This window comes from Chrysochloris asiatica, unplaced genomic scaffold (genome assembly GCF_000296735.1).
Source record: "Chrysochloris asiatica unplaced genomic scaffold, ChrAsi1.0 scaffold00070, whole genome shotgun sequence".
Lineage (NCBI taxonomy): Eukaryota > Metazoa > Chordata > Mammalia > Afrosoricida > Chrysochloridae > Chrysochloris > Chrysochloris asiatica.
In genome coordinates this window covers 7,732,683-7,748,643 of record NW_006408588.1, presented here as the reverse complement: position 1 = coordinate 7,748,643, position 15,961 = coordinate 7,732,683, and the positions used below count along the sequence as shown (strand labels likewise).

The 15,961-nt window shown below is 39.2% G+C and overlaps 1 protein-coding gene across 1 annotated transcript in view; it reads right to left on the bottom strand.

Moving 5' to 3' along the window:
- SEL1L (sel-1 suppressor of lin-12-like (C. elegans)) overlaps nt 1–14,506 on the bottom strand; it is a 63,035-nt gene extending 48,529 nt beyond the window's left edge. The window contains exons 1-3 of the mRNA XM_006864750.1: nt 14,320–14,506; nt 7,574–7,611; nt 6,303–6,531 (exon numbers count right to left, since the gene is read on the bottom strand). Coding sequence (XP_006864812.1) covers nt 6,303–6,531; nt 7,574–7,611; nt 14,320–14,389 — 337 coding nt within the window. The 5' untranslated portion in view covers nt 14,390–14,506. The remainder of the gene's footprint in view (nt 1–6,302; nt 6,532–7,573; nt 7,612–14,319) is intronic.
- Between the last annotated feature and the right edge of the window lie 1,455 nt (nt 14,507–15,961).

The window sequence follows — 15,961 nt, the reverse complement described above, 5'->3', positions numbered from 1 at the left end:
AAAAAAAAAAAAAAGATGCCTTGGCCAAGGGTCAAGGGGAGTGCAGGTCAGGCTGCTCCCCATGGACAGTCCTGCTTGTAAGGCTGGTCTTTGGCTGCTGTCTGTTAGGGTTCCCATCACCTGAAGTGATACAAGTGAACCATCCTATCTAAACTGTTTGTGTAAACAATATGGTTTGTGTTGAACACCTGCTTTCTTTTTGGGAGTCTGAAATTTTGGTACATACTAATGCAGACTGTCATTACCTGACCAAATCAGAAAACCAAGCCCATGGCTACCAAGCCAATTCTGACTCCCGGTGGACCCGTGTACGCAGAGTAGAGCTGAGCTCCACATACACCATATGGAAGCACACTACTGGGCCTCTTTCCAGGTGTCTCAGAGTGTGTCTGAACCACCTACCACCAATCTTTTGGATAGGTGAATGCTTAACCATTTGTGCTGACCAGCCTCCAATAAAATCCCAAGGTAGCACAGAGTTGCTAGCACACTTCCTTGCTAGAAGCCACTTTACTTGTGCTGCCATAAAGTGTTGCTGGAGAATTCAGCATGTCCTGTGTGAGTCTGGAAGGACTCCTGGAAGCTTATGCCTCATGTCCCAGGTGCCTCTTCCCCTTGCTCATGTTGTTTTTATCCTTTTGCTGTAATAAATCATGACTGTAAAGATGACTACACACTGCATCCTGAGCATCCTCCTTATGAATCCCTGAATCTATGTGGTCTGAGGACCCTTAAAACAGAAGGAAATACACCTGAAATGTTCAAGAAACAGCAAGAAGGCAAGTGTCACTGTAGTCACACGAGTGAAGGGGAGTGGCAGAAGATGAAGTCAGAGAGATAGGAAGTGCTTGATCATGCAAGGCCTTGTTAGTAAAGGCAAGGAATTTGGATATAATTCTGAAAGGGACAGGAAGCCATTAGAGGCCTCTGAAGAGGAAAGAGATCAGTCTAGCTGCTGTGTTGAGAACTGACATGAGTAGGAAAGAGTGAGAGCAAGGAGATCAGATACGAAGCTCACACACACAAGGAGTCTTCAACTCCCCTTCAATAGATAGATCTGGGTATCAGGTGAAGAAGACACTCCACACAGTGAGGATAACTTGGCACAAAGGCCAGAGACATCAACTGCACGGTGTATGTGAAGAACTGAGAAGAGTTTAGTAAGCTGACAGAGGGTGTCTGAGGGAGAGCTGCAGTGATGAAGTTACAGAAGGCAGCCAGAATGCTAGACATAGAGGCTTTCTAAGTCATGCTAGATAGAGTATGCACTTAACTCACAGGCAAATGAGGAAATAAGGGAGGGCTGTAAATAAGGGAGTTCTGGTGTGGGACTGCAGGATAATGCACTGGACTGCAAGATCAGTGTAAGCCGCCAGATTAGAGGTTCAAAACCAACAGTTGCTCCTTGGAAACCCTATAAAGAGTCACTATGAGTTGGAATCAACTTGACAGCACTTAACAACCATAACAACATAGCAAAAAGTTAGGTTTCAGGAAGATCAGTCCTGAAGTGACATAAATGAGAAGGCAAAAAAGGGAACAAGTCCAGAAGTAGCTGTCATACGACTCTAGTTCTAACATAGCTGGAACTGAACACATACAAAGCCATAACTATGTAATTTGTGCTCTATTTGTTGTTGTGAAGTGCCACTGAGTCGGTTCCAACCCATAGCAACCTTGTAAAGGGTTTCCAAGGAGCAGCTAGTGAACTTGAACCACCGACCTTACAGTTCAAATGACTTTGCAGTCTGGTGCATTAACCCACAGCGCCATACCAGGACTCGTGTTCTATACTGCACATTAAATTAAAAACATATCAAGATTAAAAGTACAAAAAACAAAGCAATCACTGAAAAACTAAAGCAAACTGGAACAAGAGTCTAAATGTGTATACTATCGTTGTTGTTAAGTGTTGTCGAGTCGGTTCCAACTCACAGAGATCCTGTATAAGGTTTCCGAGAAGCGGGCTGGTGAGCTGGAACCACTGACCTTGCGGTTCAAACCAACTGTGCAGTCCAGCACATTAACCAGCAGTGCCACACCAGGATGCCTCACTTGAATAATTGTTTGATTATATCAAATCTGTATAGTAATTGATATAATCACACAAAATTATTCAAGTGATTTAAAACATCATATTGTAATTATAAATTCCTAATCACATATACCCTAAGGGGAAAAAGAATCATAAATAAATAAACTCCATTCAGTGGTCTGGTTGTTAGTGGTAAGGTTGGCATTTCTACTTTGAGACTAATATGTATGAGGGGGTTCCAGAAAGTACATGAGAATATTCCATTATCTTTTCATTTAATTTTTCCATGAACTTTCTGAAGACCATGGGTACACATTATATATACATATATATCAGGATAAAGACATATAAAATTAATATAAGGAAGTTACAAGGCTTTTAGCATTAGTAAAGGGAAACACAAACAAAGAAAGAAAGAAGCAAAAACCATGATGGGATGGAAAAGGATACTAGTTGACCTGTCACCCATTCTCTCCTTTTATGGAGACAGGGACACAGAGAGATGACCTAGTCAAATCACCTTACAAGCACGATAATGAGAGATAATATTGACACATGCACTAATGATATTTATTAGGAGGAGAGGGAATGCTTTAGCAGGATGTTACTTGGTCTGTCTAACTTGCTTACAGTCTATAAACATGTTATGTAAGTTATTATGGGACATGGCGCCCTACAAAATACCTTATTTAAGTTCTGTGATTATTAGGAACCCATAGATGGTGCAAATGGTTACACACATACCTACGAACTGTAAAGTTGGAGGTTTGCATCCACTCAGAGATGCCTAAGAAGAAAGGTCTGTCAATGTACTTCCAAAAGTTCCATCACTGAAAACCCTATGCAGTCCAGTTCTACTCTGAAACATACAAAGTTGTCACAAGTTGGAAACAACTTGATGGAAATTGGCTTGTTTTGGCTTTTGGTTTGCAATCACCAGAGTACAGACAAGATATTTCACGCTCAGAAGAGATCCCTTTTGCAAAGTGGCACTCCATATGCATTCCTTAGAGAACTCCTCTGTTACAATCTGGACCAGAGAACATCCTAGAAAGGGCTTGAGAGCAGCACTGGTACTTCTGGACTTCTCCACATTATTTCCGCTGTCTCATGATAACAATTATCTTTAAAATTTGTAGTCAAGTTTGAGACGAGGTAAGATCACCAATTTTTGTGCATTTGTCATTTCATTTGTAATATCTGAATTGTACGTAAGAACTGTATTTGTAAGTAAGAACAGATGTATTTTCTAGTTCTCGCCACCAAAATGGCCAAGAAGCAATGGCAATTCAGTAGCAACATATACTCCTTGTAGCTAGATTGTTGTTGTTGGTAAGTGCCATTGGGTCAATTCTGACTCAGAGCGATCCTGTGTAGGGTTTCTGAGGACCGACTGGGAAGCTAGATGGTAGTATCTGAATACAATTTTCCACTAATAGGAACTAGAGTCCCTTGGAGAAATGGCTAGGTCAGGAAATGCCTAAGGTGAGCTTAGGATATATTGTCCTGCATGAAAAGAAGGAAGTTATGAAAGACTAGCATGGTTTAGTCAAAAGAACAAAGGAATGAATGTGAAAGGATCTCCAATGACCAAGCGTAGAGTAATTTGGGCATCAAACAAGTGATTGATGCCCAGAATGATTACAACAGAATGAAGCAAAAATATACAAAAATCCAAGGGTTTGCAGTAATGCTAAAAAACTAAAACAAAGAAAAAAGTAAGACATCAATGACCGTCAAAATCACTTGGTAACAGATTGCTGAGGAAATCTGTAATGCCTGGATCAGAGTGACACCACTTGACTTACATTATCATTAAAAGTGGTACAGACGCTCTAAGACTCCCACTGTAATGAAACAGGAAGTATTCAACACCATCTATGAAATATTCTCAAAACAAACCAACCAACCCCACTAGAATCACCTCTAAGCATCTAGCTTATAGCCTTTCAGTTTACAGAATACACAGCAGAGAGAGAAAAAACTTAAGCAACATTATGAGGGTACAATCAGCTAGATCCCTAATGTGGGTAAGTTTATAAAACAAAGGACATTGCTTCTTCACAAATAGAATGGGACTAAAAAACAAGGGAGAGAGCTGTTAAAGATTAAGAAAAACATAAAATCTTAGTTTAGATCCTGATGATTCAAACAAACCATTGGAAAACAGACATTTCTGAAACAATTGGAAAAGTGAATAAAGTCTGGGTATTAGATGATAAAGAAAAAATTGCTAATGTCTTAAGTGTCATATTGATATTGGAGTTTGCTGAAACAGAATAAAAAAAAAATCTTACTTTTTAGAAATACATACAAAGGTGAAGTAATGTCTGGAATTTACTCTAAAGTAACATAATTGTATGGCCGTTTTGTTGAAAAAAAAAGAAAATCTTGCCTTTTAGAGATACATACAAAGGCAAAGTAGTGTCTGGAATTTGTTTAAAAATACTCCAGGAACAAAAAAAATAATTTTGAAAAAGAGCAATTTATGTGGGGTGACAAAGATAAAATCAGGAGAGTGTTGATGGGCTATGGGTAGATCCAGGGGGTCATTATGCATTCTACTTTTATATATTTGGAAATTTCCTTACTAAAAAATATTAAAGACAGAATTAAACTACAATCTTGGCTAACATTTTAAAATGATCACAAACAATAGATGGAGCTACAGGGAAATGGGTAACTTCAAGGGAAGTTAACCAAATAACTTTTCTGAGAAACAATTTAGAAATATGTATTAAATGTCTTTAAGAGTTTATATTCAATCTAGTACCATTTACTTTAGGAGTTAATCCTACAAAAACACATTTAAAATAATTTCTCAAAATAACATGCTAAATAACCTATCTATAAGTTATGGTGCATTTACACATACAATTTTTGATAATCATTAACCATCACATTGGAAAATACTACTAAACCACACGAAAAAATTGTTCCTGGTAATCTGCTTAGTGAAAAAAGAAGGCAATAAAATAATATATGTACTTTAATCAGATTTAGTTTTCTAAAAATTATTTACATATTTAGAAAAAAGTCTGAGTACATTGAATACAATGTGAATAGTTGATATTCTGAATTTATGGGGTAAAAATACTTTTACTTTTTTAGTTTTTTTTTTAATTGAGTCTGGTGTGTTTGTAAAAAACAAAACTTTTTTTAATATTCAAATCTGGATCAATTCTTGAGAGTTTCTAATAATGAATAAATGTAGTGGTAACCTTTGAAATAATAAATGAAATGACAACAGGGTGATGGGTAAGGGCAGAGTGGACATGTCAGAGATTAATTTTTAAAAGGATAGGACTTTAGCACCTTAACTGTGAGAGAGATTATGTTACAAATTCCAAAGTAGATGGTGTCAGGGAGGTAAAAGTTAGATGAAAATGAAAATTAAAGTATCAACATAAGAAGGGTAAATGTCTAAATCAATTTACCTAGGAGGATTGGAAAGATTATTGCAGTAGAACGTCTAACACAATTCTGCAAATAACCAAAGTAGCACATTAGACCATCCTTCATATTTTGTTTACAATCTGGATTTTATTTTAAATCTCCTGGTGGTGTTGTTAATTACTATCATGTCAGTTCCAACTCTTAGTATCCCTGTTTAAAGTTTCCAAGGCAGTAAATCTTTGCAGGAACAGAAAACCTCATCTTTCTCCTGTGGAGTGGCCAGCTGGTAGGTTTGAACTGCTGACCCTGTGGATCATAGCTCAGTACTTATCCTACAGAGCTACCATGGTCCCCCCCTTAGAGAGAAATTTATTTACATTCTGGAGTCCAAAAAGAAGTTATGGTATTACTAGAAAAAAAAAAATGCATTGTTGCTATATGAAAATTCAGCTCAAGTCATGTAAGTCAGGACATAAAGAGTAAATCTGTCAAGAATAATTTTGTATATTAAAATCTAGAAAGTCCAGTAAAAATGTACTTTCTATGTATTATGTATTGTTTGTTGTTAAATGCTGTCCAGTTGGTTCAGGATCACAGTGACCCTATATAAGCTTCCTGAAGCTTATAAAAAATATATTTGCAGTAACAGAAAGCCTCGTCTTTCTCCTGCTAAGGGGCTGGTAGGCACGAACTGCCAACCCTGTGGTCCACAGAGCTGTGCTTATCCTACAAAGCCACTGCGCTCCCATCTACATATTTTATGTGGTTAATAATCAGTAAAACTAGCCTTCTTCATATTTCCTACACCAGCTTTAAAATGTCAGCTGTCTTCTTCCTAAATCGGGTGAAGGCAATAAATAATCCAGACTACCTGGCTTCCGTACTTGCTTTGGTTCTTCATAGTCTGTGTTTTCTGGATTTGGAGATTCTAGAAAGCTGATTTCTTCTGCGACAGTTTCTACCTCATGTCCTTTGAGGCTGTCCTCCTCTTCATGAATAGGGGTTTCCAATTCTGATTCTTCTGAGTCAAGAAATATCTGACCGGCAACTACTCTGCCTGTGGTGTGGTCCTTTACCGACTCATCTGATGGCAAAGAAGTCTGGGAATAGAGAGAATTTTTAGATACTAACAGTACACCAAGACTGCGTCAATCCAATCTAACCATTACATCTATTTATTAATGCAAATACAACATTTCCTTTAGCTCCTTGACTGTGCTGCATTTGCTCACCTGAAAGGACTTTAAGTATGTGCTGTTTATCCACTCCGTTTGAAATATTCTTCCTTCCCTGCTGACTTTACCTCCGGATTTCAATTTACAAATTCTTCTCCCACCCCAGACACCTCCTTAATTCCTGAAGTTAGGTTAGGTTCTCCCCCTACCACAGTTCCACACGACAATGTAATTTTCTGCTTATGTATGTATAGTCCCTCTATTCTAGAGATCAGGGAACATAACCAACTGGTTTTCTTGGATGCTTTATCAGCCTTATTCTAGATTTTTCTTTTCAGAAGTGACATGAGTAGAAACAAATTATGGTAAAGGCCAAACTTCAAAATTAAAAGGTTATACTAAAAAATAAACAAATAGGAATAAAACAATTTCTCATTGTTGCTGTTAAGTGTTGTCGAGGTGGTTTGGACTCACAGTGACCCTGTGAAGGGTTTCTAAGGAGCAGCTGGTGAGTTTGAACTGCCAACCCTGTGATTCAAACCAACCTTGAGGTCGAGTGTTTATCTTATGGCACCACATGAGGACTCTGTTAGGCAAGAAAAATGTTACTGGCTGACAGCTCCTTATTGCACATATATCACAAACTCAAATTTTAATTAAACCTAATAGTCAATATTCTTCACATGTTATTTTAATCTTTGAGCCTGAAAAGTAGTAAAGGAGAAACAGTAACTATATTCCTTGGGGAAAATATGTAAAGATCAGAGACAAATTTCTCTCCTGTAGATCAGATATTCTTTCCCCCCTCAGAAGAGCTACAACTAATACTGATGCCATCTATCTTTCTCTTTTCTTTTAGGATCATTGAGTTACTCAAATGACAGAGATTTCACATTTTTCTAAGATGCATAATTCATATTTTTAGATTAGGAAGAAAATACTGGCCACTGAAAATTTTAGTACATACCTTGGAATCTAAAGTTTCATCCTGGCTACTTTCTTCATCTGCAAAGAAATTTTAAGATAAATTAATCAACTTTTTGTTGGGAAATTATAGCTATCATTTAAAAAAGAAAATATTATCATCAGAGTTAGATAAATAGATCTAAACTTATGCAAAAATCAGTTGTATTCTGTTCAGATAAGATTGTTATGTGCCTGGAGTCGGTTCTGACCCATAGAGACCCAAGGCTGTAAATCTTTACTGGAGCAGAAAGCCTCATCTTTCTCCCGCGGAACAGCTGGTAGTTTCGAACTGCTGACCCTGTGGTTCACAGCTTAATTCATAACAACTACATTACCAGATTTAGTCAATTCCTGAGAAAGAGTTATTCTTAGTTCACAAAAATAAATCTGATTTTAGAGTTCTGTCTTATACCTAGTTTGTTCTTCTGCTGTAGAGTTGGAATTACATTCACTTATGTTGTTATTGTTGTTGTTAAGTGCTGTCGAGCCAATTCCAACTCATGGCGACCCTGTATAGGGCTTCCGAGGAGCAACCATGTTAGTAATCAGCATTTTATTGTTCACAAACGGTTGCTAGTGGTGCTGTGGTTTAGGTGTTGGGTTGCTAACTACAAGGTTAGCAGTTCAAACCCACCAACCACTCTCTGTGAGAAATTTGAGGCTACCAGCTCCTTCAGTCTTGAAAACCGTACATAGGGTTACTATGAATTGAAATCAACTCAACGGCAGTGGGTTTTGTTTTCAAGACTACTAAGAATGAAAACAAGGGTTCCACTGTGATGTTGTAGGATAAACACTTGACTGCTAATTGCAAGGCCGATAGTTCAAACCCACCAGCTGCTCCCCAGAAACCCTATACAGGGTCACTGTGAGTCACAACCACCTTGATAACACTTAACAACAAGGATGAATTATTTTGGCAGCAGAGTTGTTAAAGATGTTTTGGATTTTCGTTGTGGTTTGTAGAAAAGATAACCAGATGCAGGTAAAATAGCACATGACATCTCTGTATTAAGAACAGTAAAACAAAAACAAAAACACAAGAGCAAAAATAAGGCAACTAGTTGTATCTTCCAACTACATCTTATCAGGCTGCTTTGGTTTGTGTTCAACTAACTTAGGTTTCCTTCTATTATTATTTCTGTGTTTTCCTGCTACTACTTCTGTTTTGGCCACGTATTATTCTTTTTTTCCTGCTCTTATATAAATACACACACCATTCTAATGTCCAGGTTCAATGTTTGATCTTTGTATCCCTTGCCAGTTAAAAAAGAAAAGAAAAAAACAAACCGACAGATAATCTCTAAGTTTCTGTTTTACACTTAGTTACCAGATTCTGTGTAGTAGTGAGTTTTGGTATTGTTTCCTCTACAAACTGAACTAGAAGTTAACCAGTATATAAAATGCTGTAAGACCATATATTTTTTACTAGAAAGCTTGGTATTACAGTTGCCTTTTATCTCTGCTTTATATGGTTATATCCTAAATAATATTCGTAACTTGTAACTTTTACTGAAGGATAACAAAATCATGTTTTGGAGTTGGTATTATCAAAGTACTCTGGTAGCGTAGTGGTTACGAATCAGACTGCGAACCTTAAGGTCAGCGGTTCGAAACTATCAGCCGCTCCGCGGGAGAAAGATGAGGCTTTCTACTCCCGTAAAGATTTACACCTCGGAAACCCTGTACAGGGTCGCTATGGGTCGGAGCCGACTCGACGGCACTTAACAACAACACAATCTAACTTTAGGACTCCTGGTGTGGCAATGTAGATCAGCACTGGACTTCAAACCACAAGGTTGGCAGTTCAAACCCACCAGCTCCTCCTCAGAAACCCTACGCAGGATCATTATGAGTTGGAACTGATTCATCAACACTTAACAATAATCTAACTTTTAAAATATATGTACAATTTATTAACAATCTACATGCCCCTATTTCACAAGGCCTGGTTTTATTTATATGATATCTTAGATACAAATCTAGGTGTGAGATTTTGCCATCAATGTCAATTAAAAGAAAATTTGAATTATAGCTACTATTCACATTCACTACTTTTAGATTACCTTCAGGGGTGTTTTATTTTGGGCAGGTGGGTAAGGGAAGGGCATGATATGTATTAGTCCCATAGTGCCCAAAACATTTTAGTAGTTTGTTGTTGTTAGGTGCCATTGAGTTTGTTGTTGTTAGGTACCAACTCATAACTACTCTAGCCACAACAGAACGAAATACTTCCCGATCCTGGGCCAACCTCATAATCGTTGCTACATTAGAGCCCATTGGTGCTGCCACTGTGCATATTCATCTTGTTGGGGGTCTTCCTCTTTTACCCTGACCCTCCATTTTACTAAACATGATCGCTGGTCCCTCCTGACAATATATCTGAAGTATGGAAGACGAAGTCTGGCCATCCTGGCTTCTAAGGAGCACACAGGCTGGCTGTATTGCTTCCAACACAAATCTCTTTTGGCAGTCCATGGCACTTTCAACATTCTCCTCCCACACCACAACTAAAATGCATCAATTCTTCTATGGCCTTCCTTATTCACTATCCAACTTTTGCATGCATATGAAGTTATTGAAAATACTATGGCTTGCGTCAGGCGCACCTTAGTCCTCAAACTGACACCTTTGCTCTTCAACACTTTAAAGAGATCTTGTGCAGCAGATTTGCCCAATGCAATACAACACATCATTTAATTTCTTGACTGCTTCTTCCATGAGTGTTGATGATTGATTCAAGCAAAATGAAGTCACTGACAACTTCAATCTTTAATTAGTAAAGTCAATTTATTACCAATCATCCTTCACACTAATTTTTCCTAAGTATTCTAACATATGGTTCACATCCAAGCAGAAGACTGAGCAAAAGAATAAAAAAAGAAATCCAATCCCAGCAATCTTTGAATAAAGGAAAAAAGTCTTCATATCTACTACATACCAAATACGTACATGTACATATATTTAACTAATCACAAGTATAAACTACTCAATCTCTGGAGAAACAAAATATACAGCTAACATATGATATGTTTCAAAATACTTAAACTTTTGGTGGAAATCTGAAATCACTAATATACTATTATTAAATGTAATACTGCATAACAAGACGACACATAGGTGGTGAATAGGTAAGTGACATCTACAAATGCACCACTGCTAGTGAGTCAATTCTGACTTACAGGACAGAGCAGAACTGTCCAGTAGGTTTTCCAAGGCTTTAAATCTTTACAGAAGTACACGGTTACATCTTTCTCCTGTAAAAAGGCTGGTGGGTTGGAACTGATAACTTTTCATTTAGCAGCTGGATTCTTTAATCACTGTGCCACTAAGGCTCCATAAATTATAGGGATATTTATAAATAAATCTAAAGGCATGTAAGCTAGAGGCACGATAAGCTGTTAGAATTCCAGGAGCAAAATATGTGTGACATCAGGGATATTTCACATGAATTGCATCATGCTTCTCTCTTTCGCTCCCTCTCTCTTTACAAACTAGGATTACTGGTAAATATGAGAATACTTTCTCATTTACTAAACCAGGAAATCCTACTCTAGATGGTATTTTTACATCATAAGCTATTTTTTTCTTTCAAACTGATATACCTATTTACATAATAAGTTTCAAATAAGTTGCTTATAACCCTAAAAACTTCTGATCCTGCAATAATCAGGTAAGGATTAAAGACCCTGAAGTTCTCCACAAGCAAAAAAACAAATGGTCATGCTATTAGAAAGACACAGATATCAAACTAGAAAGATTTAAAAGGATTCAAAGACTTATAGATTTTAACTGTATATCTCCCTTTGAGTAATAAGATCAGCTTTCATTTTTATTATATATTATTATTATTTTTTTATTATATCAGCTAACAAAACTACGCAGTACCAAAGATATTTGTTCAGGGAATAGTGATTATTAAAAATTCATCTTTCCAATGGTCATGAAAATGAAACAGACTGATAAACTTTCAACCACAGAAAGACTACAGAGTTTGGTGAAAAGAGATCAGACATCCTGTCTTCTGCTTTACACTGATTCTGTCCAGATCCTAGGATACTCCTGATTCTAATAACTTCAAATCTTGGGCCTACAGAGCTAGCACCAAGACTTGGCTTCATTTTGACACACATAGTTGTACACTGTAAGCTTGCTCAGTCTTTATTTTTATAGTCTGTCAAAAGGGGGCAGTGACATATGTCCTTTTGACACACAGTAATATTTAAAGAAACCAAACAATGGAATATAATGTCTTCTTCAAGATGAAAGCTATTCTACAAATTTATGGTATTAATCTAACTATTAACTAAGTTAAAACACTGATTGGCACAAAGAAAAGGAAAAGAATTTGCCTCTTCCTGCCCAAAAAATTATATTTCTAAGCAAATAAGGTATAGTAGTTTTCACTATGATCTTGGGGGAAAGAGCAACATCTGCTTGATCTTCTTGAAATTAATTCATAGAAAAGAGAAAACATTTCTAATAAAAGTACCATATTTCTACATGTCTCTAAAACAAGACAGTCAATAATCAGTGTGGGACCAAGATCTCCTTTGCAGGCTGGCCATACACTTGTTGTTAAGTGCTGTCCAGTTGGTTTTGACCCATTGTTGTTGTTGTTAAGTGCCATCGAGTCGGTTCCGACCCATAGCGACCCTGTACAGGGTTTCCGAGGGTGTAAATCTTTGCGGGAGTAGAAAGCCTCATCTTTCTCCCGCGGAGCGGCTGGTAGTTTCGAACCGCTGACCTTAAGGTTCGCAGCCCGATTCGTAACCACTACGCTACCAGAGCTCCTTGGTTTTGACCCATAGAGATCCTGTTTTCTGAGGAGCAGCTGGTGAGCCTGAAACACTGACCTTGCTGTTCAAACAGACTTTCCAGTCCAATGTATTAATCCACATTGCCACACCAGGACTCCATACATAAACTACTTGGTAATAAATGCAATTTGCCCAGCTTAACCAGTAACATTAAATTTTAAAGCAACACAAAATTATAACCAAAAAGTTGATTTTTATATAGGAACAAATCTTTTCATTTATACTTTAGAAATGAGGTCAACTCAGAATCCATGTACTCAATTTATAAAACTTGATGCCAACCAGTATCACCTTTATTACCTTTAGCATGCACATCTATACTGTCTTAGTTCTAAGTATGGTTTTTTTTGCCTCTACCGAAGACATATTTTGGTATCGTTTTAGCTATCATGAACACCAGAGTAGAGAATTCTTGAATACAACCCTCTGCTTACATGAATATAACCAAAAGATTTTAATACTTAAGTGGCAACAGTTTTCTGTCTGTCCACGAGGAAGTCTTATTATAACATCCTGAAAATTCCAACTGTTGACTAAAAGACTTCTTTAAGCCCTGTTAGTAGTATCATCTTCACTAACAGGGTGATCTTAGATTAGGAAACACGGTGAAAGGAAGACACAGTAAAATGGAATGCTTTAACTTTCTTTACCCTCTGCAAAGTGAATTCAGGGGGATATGCACAATGCTGTTCAACTAGCAGATCTCCAATTTCAGGGTGAAGAAGCACCATGGAGGTTATTAAACTACGCGTACCCATATCTGTTCCTGACCTACAGCTACCAAGCAACAGAGGGATTCTTACATATGATGCTGGTAGTGAAGTAACTAACATACGCTGGTTGTTTTTCAAATGCTATTTGAAATCACACTAGGAGCAAGATTTTATGTTAGAACCTCTTATTTTGGAAGCCAAATGCCTTTATGGTATTGACTCACAACTAGAACAGATACTTTGGGGATTCAAATCATCATCTGGGAAATTTTCTGTTAGGGACAAAAAAAATGGACTTATTTATATATAACCTGCCTTGTTCTAAAAAACAGGTTTTAAAGCGGCACCAGTGTTCTGTGTAAATGAAATAAATTAAAATTCGGAAACTTTACTGTTTCTTTATTAACATTCTGAAGGGAGAAGTTTTCAGAGGTAAGCAGCAATTAAAACATTTTAAAAAACCACGTTCAGAACCACTGTATAAATAAGCTAACTGGAAAACCCTAGTCACATGAATTGCTATAACTATGTATTTATTTTCAAATGGAAACTTTTTGTTATTTATTCTAAACTTACAGGGACCACGATTTTCCCCAAATCATTAAGTCACCGTAAACTAACATGGTGTAATTCAGAAACACTGTGCTAGAAACAAACTTCACTCTCACTGCAGGGAGATTTAAAACAAGGGTCTGGGTGGGGGTGAGTATTTACATCAAGCGTCTCCATTTCAAACAAAGACCAGTGACCTTCTAAACAGTAAACCATCAAAACCACTGAAACACACCTGGTCTTGATGGTCCGGGCTGTGCCCAAAGTGACAGCCCAGGTGTGCCAATTCCCTCACCTACAGATCACAAACCCGAGCTCCAGAATCAAGGCAGCACGTAATCTCCATGAGGGTCCCCGTGGGCGCCAAGCCAGCTGTCGGGAGTCAACTCACTGGGAGAAGCCGTGTCAAGTTTGTTACGTGCAGGAGAGCAGTGAGCAGGCTGACCGCCCGCCCTTCCTGGCCCCATCCCCAACTCCATAAACCGCGGCTCTGCCCCAGAGCTCCAAGCCCAAAGAAGGCGCGGTGACAGGCTGGTACGAGGTGTGGCCGCAGAGAGCGGAGGCACGGCCTGGAGCCCCCAAAGCAAGGGAGAGAGAGAGGCCGGAGTGGAGGTGGAGGGACTGGGGCTCCGGGCCTCCAGCCCCAAGGGGCGGATACTGACCAGAAGACGCGGAGGCCAAGCTCAGCAGCGCCGCACAGAGCAGCAGTGTCAGCCCGACCCCGACCCGCATTCTGCTCTCGGGGCCGCTGCCACCCCCAGGAGCTGTCGCCTTCGCCTCAGCCACCACCGCCTCAGCCACCGCTACCGCCGCCTACCAACGCTCTTCCTGCTCCGGTTTCCCTCCTCCTCCCCTTCCCAGGCCTCCCTGCCCCAGTGTGCAGCCAATCACCGCCAGCCGCTGCGCCCTTCCCACCCAATCGGCTCAGTCGCCCAGCCCGCCTCAGGACCCCGCCTCTCAGAGTCACCTACTGACCAATCGTTATGCGAGGCTCCGCACACTGGCTTCTCTGGTTGGACCACGGCCTCACCGACATGGCCTCCGTTAATTGGTAGTTCCTGACAGCAGTGGGATTGGTTGGGTTTGGTTTAGCTACTCAAGGATCCCGGAATCAGAACGTGAGTTAAGGGCTGGGAGAAAAGAAAGTACTACTACTAGAACTACGACTCCCACAATGCAATTATGTACTTTCCTCGGGGTGTGTTCTTGGGAAATGCTGCGCTTTGTGGGGCAAGATTTATGGGTGCAGGTGTCTGGTGAACCTAAGGGAACTTAAACTAACTTAACAGCTGGGCTAGATATTAACGTAATGCGATGAAGCCATAGGCTTTTTTTTTTTTTTTCTTGGAACAATGTAAAGGAACTCACACGTTAAGAGCTTTGAATGTATTAAGGTTCTCTTTTTTGTTTTAACTAGAAAATTGAAACCGACACAGTGTTCTGAATCAGGCTGAGGTAAAATGCAGGGGCTAGACGGAATTCGAAGGAAAACATTTTTTTTTCAACTCTCAAATAGTATAGGTATACGGAAACCAAGCTGCAACTTACTATCTGTCGTTCTTCACCGATAAAGCGACATGAAATAAACCCCAACTACTACATACAGTTGAGTCCTGGTGTGGCGCGGTGGGTTAATGCGCCAGACTGCAAAGCCGTTTGAACTGCAAGGTCGGCAGTTCAAGCTTACCAGCTGCTCCTCGGAAACCCTATACAGGGGCGCATTGGGTCGGAACCGACTCGACGGCACTTCACAACAACAAATTACATACAGTAATGATCAATACATTGTGATTGCATGTTTGGTCAATTTCAGATTGAAGAAGTTGGAAGAATTCTTCTATTTCATCCTCACTGGCTTTAGTGGTTGGTGCGTAACTTTGAATAATAGTGGTATTAACTGGGTTTCCCTGTAAGCACATGGATATTATTCTATCACAGACAGCGTTGTACCTCATGACTGATCTGGATATGTTCTTTTTTACTATGTATGATTGCAACACCATTCCTCTTCAACTTGTCATTCCTGGAATAATAAACCATGTGGTTGTCAGATTCAAAATGGCCAATATCAATCCATTTCAGCTCACTAATGCTCTGGTAGCGTAGTGGTTACGAATCGGGCTGCGAGCCTCAAGGTCAGCAGTTCGAAACTACCAGCTGTTCTGCGGGAGAAAGATGAGGCTTTCTGCTCCCGTAAAGATTTCCAGCCTCGGAAACCCTGTACAGGGTCGCTATGGGTCGGAACCGACTCCACGGCACATAACAACAACAACAACAATGCCTGTGATAAGGAGCTCTGGTAGC